This window comes from Trichosurus vulpecula, chromosome 3, assembly GCF_011100635.1.
Source record: "Trichosurus vulpecula isolate mTriVul1 chromosome 3, mTriVul1.pri, whole genome shotgun sequence".
Lineage (NCBI taxonomy): Eukaryota > Metazoa > Chordata > Mammalia > Diprotodontia > Phalangeridae > Trichosurus > Trichosurus vulpecula.
In genome coordinates, this window is record NC_050575.1 from 24,819,481 (window position 1) to 24,829,367 (window position 9,887).

At 36.1% G+C, this 9,887-nt stretch overlaps 1 protein-coding gene across 1 annotated transcript in view; it reads left to right on the forward strand.

Moving 5' to 3' along the window:
• MEIKIN (meiotic kinetochore factor) overlaps positions 1-1,550 on the forward strand; it is a 128,435-nt gene extending 126,885 nt beyond the window's left edge. The window contains exon 16 of the mRNA XM_036748441.1: positions 1,510-1,550. Within this exon, the coding sequence (XP_036604336.1) occupies positions 1,510-1,541 (32 nt within the window). The 3' untranslated portion in view covers positions 1,542-1,550. The remainder of the gene's footprint in view (positions 1-1,509) is intronic.
• The last annotated feature ends 8,337 nt before the right edge of the window (positions 1,551-9,887 follow it).

Below are 9,887 nucleotides of genomic sequence, written 5' to 3' on the forward strand. Positions count from 1 at the left end.
CAAAATCTCTAGGTGTCCCCTTCTACACGCTATATAGGCCTTGAAGATCTAGGAAAATTTCCTCTGAATCCCTGTGGGCACCAGAAATTTCCTCACTGGAATTCCCAACTGACCACAAACTCAATTTGAGAGGGATGAACAAGCTCAGCTTGAGAGGTAGGAAAACAGGATCAAATAAGCCCAGAAGAGGTATGGGGCTCCCCAAAAGGATTAAGCACTTCCAGTTGATTACTTCGAGTTTCTAGACTAGCAGGCAGGTCTTCTCCCATGGCCTTTAAAGTTCATAAGGGTTTAGGCAAGCAGTCCTGCTCTTTTTTTAAAGCAAAAAGAAAATTGAGCGTTTATGATCTAGGATTTAGTATTTTAGGGAAGCAAAATCCATGCTTCTTATTTATATTAGCACTTATACTTAGCTACTAATATTCCTGCCTGCCTCAGTAATAGAACAGATATAAGTATGTAAGTTTTCAAATAAGCGATAGTTAACACAGAGAAATTGTTCTGATTTGCAAGGAAACACACTAGAAAAACTGACTGTACCAATCCAGAGAGTCCCAGGTAGGGAATCTCCCTGGTGGGTCCCAGCATAGACTCTGTGAATACTATACAGCATTGATTTGAACTTGCAAGTTGGTTTACCAGAACAGAACTAACTATTTCTCCCCTGAGGGTCCTATGGGTAACACTGAGGGGTTGGAGAGACTCTCTAATATTGTTACTCACAACCTTCCATCCAGTGTGCACATGTTCCAAGGACTAGGTCTTCATTGGCCAGTATCCTGATTACAACTGAAAGAATGAATAAATGGAGCAGCTAGGTGGCGCAGTGAATAGAGCACCAGCCCTGGAGTCAGGAGGATCTGAGTTCAAATCTTGACTCAGACACTTGACACACTTCCTAGCTGTGTGACATTGGGCAAGTCACTTAACCCCAATTGCCCTGTCTCCCCCCATGCAAAAAACAAAAAAGAAAGAACAAATGAGTGAATGAATGAAAAAGTATTTAGCATTTAACTATGTGTCAAGCACTGGGGATACAAATAGGAAAAAAGAGATAGTCCTTGTTTTAAAGATAACTCATCCTTCAATTGAGAGATATAGCACATATAAGTTTAGCTGTAGGACAGATGGAATAGCTCAGATATCTTAACAGTGCAGTGACAGAGTAGAGATGGCAATATTTATGTGTCTTAGGGGCATAGTATGTGGTAATATCTGGAGGGCTCTAAGACACAGTGGCAAAATAGATAACAAGGCCTGGCACCCCTCTATCTCACAGAGAAGTGTTATAGCTGCTGAGTCCCAACTCTTCCTAAATTGTAGGAACAGCTGTGTCATTCCTTCCACTTGCTTTGGTTGGCAGGGTTATTGAGGAATAGGCAAAGGGAAAGCATGGGAGAGGGTTCCCCCCAGGTCTCCACTTAGAATAACTGATGGTTTATGTATTTAATTTTGAGTAAGACTCCTCAGAACTACTCTGGAGTAACTTTCTGCTTTCTTTCCCCCTAGATATCATAATGACAGATGAGTGTGCTGGCTGAGCTTTTCATTGCCATTGAAGATTAGCATATGAAAAGAAGCCTGAATTTACCTGACTGAAATGAGTGGCAATGATCCTGGTCCAGATTCTCAATGAGAAAGAAGTACCTTTGTTGCCATGCTAAATATATTTCCTTCCAGATTCAGATTATCTGTTAAAAAGTTTTCATCTTTTCCTTTTGGTCTGTTAAATAAACTTCTCTTTGGCATGCTGTCACAGGATGCCATTTGCTTTGAAAAGGAAAACTGAATTTATGTGTAGCTGAAATTGGAAGGTGAGATCACCATGCACCAAACCAAAAGATGTTTACTTATGGAGTAAGCACTGGGTAGTTATGTAAGGTCCTTTGTTTTTGGTGTCTGCTTAATAAATATATTAAGTAGTTTTTCAAAGGTAGTTCTTGTTCTGTTTGGACTAAAAGTACCAAAGTCTTGAAGCATTGGAAATGAAAACCCTTTTATTACAAGCTATTTTTAACTAAACCTAATTGAAACCACATGAGTGGGAGACCTAATTCCATTTCTGTCTGACTCCAAAGAAATTCTACCCCCATAGCTCAACAAAGTAAGGAAAGTAGAACACATACTAAGTGATAATGAAATGCAAAGTATTCTATACATTATATTACTCCAAACAAGCTCATGTTAGCTGATTTTGCAACTTAACTGTTTAATAGTACTCTCACAGAACATTAATAGTATTTAATGATAAAGACTACACTTGTATAATAGTGTTAACATCAACTCACTCCAGCACTTTTCCTAATACAGTAACACAAAACAGAACACAAGGATCAGTTATCTAGTTGCACATGTGGAAAAGAAATTATAAAATCAATAAATATTGATCTCTGGGGGGAAACTACATAATTTTAAAGTGTGCAGTACCAAGTAGTTAAATATTCTAATAGATACTTCTGAAATGTCCATTAGCCTTTAATGAGTACATGAAACAAAATTACTTCATGGAAATGCATGGAATTACTTTATGGAAATGACAAGCATTGTGTAATTGCTTTCCCATGGGGGAAAATTGTTAGGAGAGGTCTTCAGCGATAGAAGCCTACACTACTCAGACCTTCTGATTCCTAATTCAATGTAAAGTTAATCAGCAAACACTTTTTAATTGAGTAGCATTGTACTTGTTACTATAGGGGATGTAAAAGTAGAAGAGGCCATGACAGGATCATTTAAAGGCAATAAGAATGTTACTGTGTAAAGAAGAAAGAGATGGTTGTTTTCAAGTAAGTGTTAAAGCAATATCCTGTTCATGGAGAATTATGCTTATTTTTCTCAGCCCCAGAGAACATAACTGGGACCAGCAGTAAATACCTATAGGGATGTTAGCTCTGGTAAAAATATATAGAGGTGTTCGAGTCAAATGTTAGCTCAATATTAAGGAAGAATTCCTTAACAGTTAACAGCTATCCAAAAATGAAATGTGTTGTCAGGTCACAGAATCACAAAATTTGAAAGTTGGAAGGAACTTTATTAGCCATCCAATACAACCCAAACAGAAAACAAATCTCTACTATGATATACTCACAGTCATTGTCCAGCTCCTGCTTGAAGACTTCCATAGATGGAGAGCCCTCCCTCTCTAGATCCCATTCAACTTTTGGACAGCTCTAGTTGTTAGGAAGTTTTTCCTGACATTGAGGCTAAGTTTGCCTCTTTCCATCTAACACTTCTTGCTCTTGGTTTTGCTTTCGGGGGCCAAGTGCAACAAATTTAGTCCTTTTTCCACGTGTTAGACTCTCAAGAGATGCTTGAGGATAGCTACTATATGCCCCCTGAGTCTTCTTTGTTAGTTTTTATTCATTTTGAACTTAAAAATACAAAAAAAAGAACATTCCCATATACACAGCACAACATAAAAAGAGGATTCAATATAAAACCATGAATTTCCATTTCACGCTGCTTACTCTTTTTTTTTTCTTGGAAAACTATGTCATAAATACTACACATCATTTTCAAAGCTACCCTACTTTTCTGTGCTTCCTTCTAAGTTTTCTTTTGTTCTCTGCTGTGGACTGTTTTTTTCCTTCCCACCCCACACTAGAGAAGGCCACCATTAAATATAAATATGTATATATATACAAAACCATACTATACATCTATTTATCAGTTCTTTCTCTAGATGTGGATAGCATCTTCCTTCCATAGGTCCTTCATAGTTAATTTGAATATTTATAATTGTCAAAATTGACTTAGTCATTCAAAGTTGTTCTTAGAACAATATTGCTGTTACTGTGTACAATGTCCACTTGGTTCTGCTCACTTCACTCTTTATTATTTCATGCAATTTTCCCATGTTTTTCCAAAATCAACAAGCTCATCATTTCTTATATCACAGTAGTATTTCATTACAATCATGTGCCATACCACTTCTCACTTTCCCCTTCCATCATTTTAGCCAATCTGTTTGATATAAGATGATATTTCAAAGTTGTTTTAATGTGTATTTCTCTAATCAATAGTGATCTAGAGCATTTTTTCATATGACTATAAATTGTTTTGATTTCTTCATTGGAAAACTGCCTGTTCATATCTTTTGACCATTTATCAATTGGGGAATGATTGTATTCTTATAGATTTGACAATGTTCTTTATATATTTGAGATATGAGACTTTTATCTGGGAAACTATGAAAAAATTTTCTCCCAATTTAAGTTTTTATGCCCTAATATATGGTCAATCTTTGTAAGGGTATCGTGTAGGACTGAGAAAAAGGTTTATCCCTTTCTATACCCATTCAATTCTCTCCAGATATCTATCATATCTATCTCTATCTATCTATCTATCTATCTATCTATCTATCATCTCTCTCTCTCCATATATATATCATATCTATCTTATCTAAGATTCTATTTACCTCCTTAACTTATTTTTTTGGTTAGATTTATCTGATTCTGAGAAGGGGAAATGTCTTCCACTATTTTAGTATTACTATCTATTTCTAACTGTAATTCATTTAACTTTTCCTTTAGAAAATTAGATGTTATAGCATTTGATGCATATAGGTTTAGTATTAATATTCCTTAATTTTCTATGGTACCTTTTATTACAATGTAGTTTTTCTGTTTATCTGTTTTAATCTATTTTAGCTTTAATTTTATCTGAGATCATGATTGCTATACCTGCTTTTTTTTTACCCCAGCTGAAGCATAATAAATTCTACTCCAGCCCCTTATTTTAACTCTGTATATCTCTCATTTTTAAATGTGTTTCTTACAAACAACATATTGTTGGATTTTGATTTTTAATCGATTCTGCTATCAGTTTCCATTTTATGAGTGAGTTTATCCCATTTACATTCAAAGTTATAATTATTTGTGTATTTCCCTCCATCCTATTTTTTCCCTCTCTTCCATGCAATCTCTCCTCACAGTTCTGATTTACTTCTAATTTCTACCTCTCTAATCCTCACTGTTTTTGACTCTCTCCCTTATCCTCTCCCCTTATCATCCTATTCCTTAATCTACCACTCCTGTAAAAATCCCTCTTTGATCTTCTCCCCCCACCTTCCTACTTTTTGATCTACACACCCTTCTAAAAGTCCCTGCATTATCCTGTCCCCTCACCCTCCTATTTCTTTATAACTTAGAAGACTTTTAAACCCTTCTAGATGTATATGCTATTCCCTCTTAAACCCAGTTCCAGTAATGTCATAGCCCTCCATCCCCACTTGTTTCCACTGTAACAGTTCTTCCATTCCCACCTTGTTTGTATGAGATAATTGCTCTATTTTACCTCTTCCTACCCAATTTTATTTTTTTAGAATCATCCCATCATACTCCAAGCCTTCTATCTATGTGTGTTCTTTCAAATTTTCCAAGTAATGATAACATTCTTAAGAGTACAGATAACATTTTCCATATAAGAAGTAAACAGTTTAACTTTATTGAGTCCTTTATAATTGGTCTTTATTGTTTACTTTATATTTCTCCTAGATCTTATATGTCAATTTTTTCATTGAATTCTGGTCTTTTTGTCACAAATGCCTGAAAGTCTTTCAATTCATTAAATGTCTATTTTTTTCCATCAAGGATTATACTCAGCTTTGCTGGGTAAGTTATTCTAGCTTGTAAACCCAACTCCTTTGCTCTTTGAAATATAATGTTCCAAGTCCTTGACTCTTACTGTAGAAGCTGCTAGGTCTTGTGTTATCCTGACTGTAGTTTGACAGTATTTAATTGTTTTTTTTTTCTTGTTGCTTGTAGTATTTTCTTCTTAACTTGGGAGCTTCAAAACTTGGCTCTGATATTCCTGTGAGTTTTCATCTTGCAATTTCTTTCAGGTGGTGATTGATGGATTTTTTTCTATTTCTATTTATTTTCTCGTTCTAGAACTTCAGGGTAATTTTCCTTAACAATTTCTTGTAATACTGTATCTAGACTCCTTTTTTAATCATAACTTTCAGGTAGTCCAACAATTCTTATATTGCCTCTCATCTATCTGTTCTCTAGATTACTTGTTTTTCTAATGAGATCTTTCACATTACCTTCAATTTTTTTATTCTTTCAATTTTGATTATTTCTTGGTGTCTTGTAATATCATTAGCCTCCCCTTGCCTTAAGGAATTTTTTTTCTTAAGTTTTTTTTATCTTTTTTCCCAATTAGTTGATTTCTTTTCATAACTTTTCTTGATCTTCTTGGATTGCACTTATTTTTTTCCCCTAATTTTTCCTCAACCTTTCTTATTTGATTTTTAAAGTCCCTTTTGAGCTCTTCCAACAACTCTTTTGGGGCTTGTGACCATTTGACATTTCTCCTTGGGGTAAGAGTGGCTTTTTTAACTTCACTACCTTCTTCTGAGTTTGAATTCACACCTTCTCTATCCTCATAATAGCTATCTATGTTTGGATTCTTTCTCCATTGCTTACTTATTTTATTTTTAGAAGCTTATTATTATAGTCAGGTTCTAGTCCCAGGGTATGGGGGTGATGCCTCAGGCATCATGTTTCTACCTCAGATACTCTTCTCTGTTCCTGAGCCAGGACTAGGGCCCCCAGCCATACTGTTCCTCCCACAGTTGCAAACTTCAGCTTACCCTTCTGCCCTGGAACCAAAGCCAGAACCTCTATTCTTCTCCAAGTGCCCACAGCCAGCAGGGTCCCTGCCCCTCTGCTACCACACCCACCAGGCATGAGTTCACTCTTCCTTGCATACAACCACAGTGCCAAGTAGCACCTGGTCAGCACAACTGGTCCTGAAGTCCCTCAACAGTGGAGGATTCTTCAGGCTTCCCCTCTTCAGCTGTCTGACCCCCGACACTGTCTGTGAAGAGAAAGTTCCTGAGGCTGAGACTGCTTCCTGGGGCTTCCCCAAGGCTTGTTGTTTACTGATCCAGCAGAGTCTTCCTGGAGGTATTTGCACTTCAATTTGGCCAAGCCTCTGCTTGGAGTGGTCAGGTCTTTCCTAAAGTCCTCTCACGTTTTCTTAAGGGGACAACTGTTTCACTTTATTCATTACTTCTGCTGCTCAAAGTTTACTTTGACATGATGGTCTGTTCTCTTTGTGGGAGAAATTTGGAGAGCCTAGTATTTCCTGTCTTCTTTCACCATCTTCCAAGAATCTTCTCTAAGTGTACTTTTCTTTAGGCTAAACACTCCTAGTTCCTTGAACTGATTCCTATATGGCATGGACTCAAGGCCTTCTTCACTATCTTGGTTGACTCCTCAGAACACTCTAGGTCAGGGGTGGAACACCTGTGGCCTTCCAGGTCTTTGGGTGTGGCCTTTGACTGAGTCCAAGTTTTACGGAACAAGTACTTTTATTAAGGGGATTTGTTCTGTGAAGTTTGGATTCAGTCAAAAGGCCACACTTGAGGACCTAGAGGGCCACACGTGGCCTTGAGGCTGCAGGTTCCCCACCCCTGCTCTAGCTTATCAGTGTTCTTAAACCATGGTACCCAGAACTACATGAAGAACTGAGTCCTCGGTGACAGGGCAGAATATCGTAAAACTATCACTTTCTTATTCCTGGAAGCTATGCTCTTAGTGTACCCCAAAGCTGTATGAGCTTTTTGGCTGCCATGTCATAATACTGACTCATATTGAGTTTGCATTCCACTGATATCCCCAGATTCTATTCAGAACTGATGTTTAGCTGTTCTCTCATCTTTAACTTGTGATGTTGATTTTTGGTGCCCAAATACAAGGCTTGCCATTTATCCCTATTGAATTTCATCTAATTAAATTTAGCCAACTGCTCTAACCTGCCAAAGTTCTTTGGGCTCCACATATCTAGTGTGTTATCTATTCCTTCCAACTTAGTGTCATCTGCAAATTTGATGAGCATACCACATTTTTAATTAAATTTTATTTTTTAATTGATAAATAGAATTTATTTTCATCCTACACCTTCCACCATTGGAAAAAAAAAGAAAAAGGCCTTTATAATAAGCATGTATACTCAAGAAAAATAAATTCCTATATTGGCCTGTTCAAAATGTATATCTCATTCTTCAGTCAGTCCACGTCTGGGTCAGAAGGTATATATCAAGCTTCAATGTTGATCCTCTGGAATTATAGTTGGTCATTGTCTTGATCTGGGTTCTCATAACTTTCAAAGTTGTTTATTTTTACAGTAATGTTAAAACTTAAACTATTCTCTTTCTATGCACTCTGCATCAGTTCATACATGTCCTCTCAGTTTTCTCTGAAACTATTCCCTTCATCCTCTCTCACAGCCCAATAGTATTCCAGCACATTTGTCTATCATAATTTGTTCAGCCATTCCCCATTAAATAGCATCCCCTTATTTTCCAGTTCTTTACCTCCCCCCCCAAAAAATACCTGCTATAAATATTTTTTTACATTTAGGTTCTGTTCCCCTTTGTTTGATCTCTTTGGAATATCAGATATAGGAGTGGTATTGCTCGGTCAAAGGCTTGCACAATTTAGTAACTTTTTGCGCATAGTTTAAATTGCTTTCTAGAATGGCTATACCAATTTACAGCTTCAACCATAGTGTGTTATCCCTGCAATAGTTAATTTCCCTGCAGTCCCTCTAGTTTGGCTTAAAGATTTGAATCTGTTTCTTATATATTATTAGATCCTTATCAGCAAAACTTTCTGCAAAAGATTTCCCCCAGTTACCTGTTTACCTTCTAATTTTAGCTGCATTGATTTTGTTCATGTAAAAAACTTTTTTAAAATGTTTATGTTACCAAAATTTTCCATTTTATCTTTTATGATCATTTCAATGCCTTGTTTGGTCCTGATTTCTTCCTCAGTTGATAGATCTGAAATTCAATTTCTTCCTTGCTTTTCTAATTTGTTTATGATGTTACCCTTAATGTCTGCCATAAAACCATTTACTTCTTCTCTTGGCACATGATGTGAGATATTATTCTATGTCTAGTTTCTACCAGAATGCTTTCCAGTTTTCCTAGAAGTTTTTGTTGAAGAGGACATTCTTAATGAAGTAACTGGGGTATTTGGGTTTATCAAATGCTGGGCAACCAAGTTCATTTGCTTCTATATGTTGTGTTCCATGGATTAACCTCTTAACTTTTTAACCAGTATCAAATGTTTTGAAGATAACTACTTTATAATACAGTTTGAGATTTGATACTGCTAGGCCTCCTTTTTCCCCTATTTTTTTCCATTTTTTTCCCTTGGGATTCTTTTGTCCCTCCAGATGAATTTCACCATTTTTTCTAGCTCTGTAAATTAATCTTTTGGTAGTTTTATTAGTATAGCACTGAATAAATAAGTTAGATAATGTTGGTGTTTTTATTATATTGGTCCTGCCTATCCATGAACAAGTAATATTTCTCTACTTATTTAGATCTTTTATTGTATTTGTATTCATATAGTGCCTATATGTGTCTTGAGAGGTAGATTCTCAAGTATTTTATACAAGTTATTAGTTTTTAAAATGTTAAATAGTACAGAACCAAGCACATATCCTTGGGGAAATCCTCTGGAGACCTCATGGCACTTGAGCCTTTACAACTATTCAAGTCTGGCAATCCAACTAGTTCTGAATCTATCTGATTGTGTTATTGTCTAATCTTTAAATGTCCATCTTCTCTACAAGAATAGTATAAGATATCTTATCAAAGGCTTTGCTAAAATCTAGGCAAACTATTTCCATAGCATTCCCCTCATCTACCAGTTTAGTAATCCTGTACAAAAAAGGAAATGGTTAGTTTTGATGACCTGTTATTGATGGTGCCATGCTGGTCCTTTCTAGATGTTCACCAACCTTATCATTAAATATCTAATCTAGATTTTTCAGTCAAGCTCACCAATTTTATATTTGTAGACTATTTTCTTTCCTTTTTTGAAAATAGGATCCGTATTTGATCTTCTATAATCTTGTGGTGCCTATCCCAT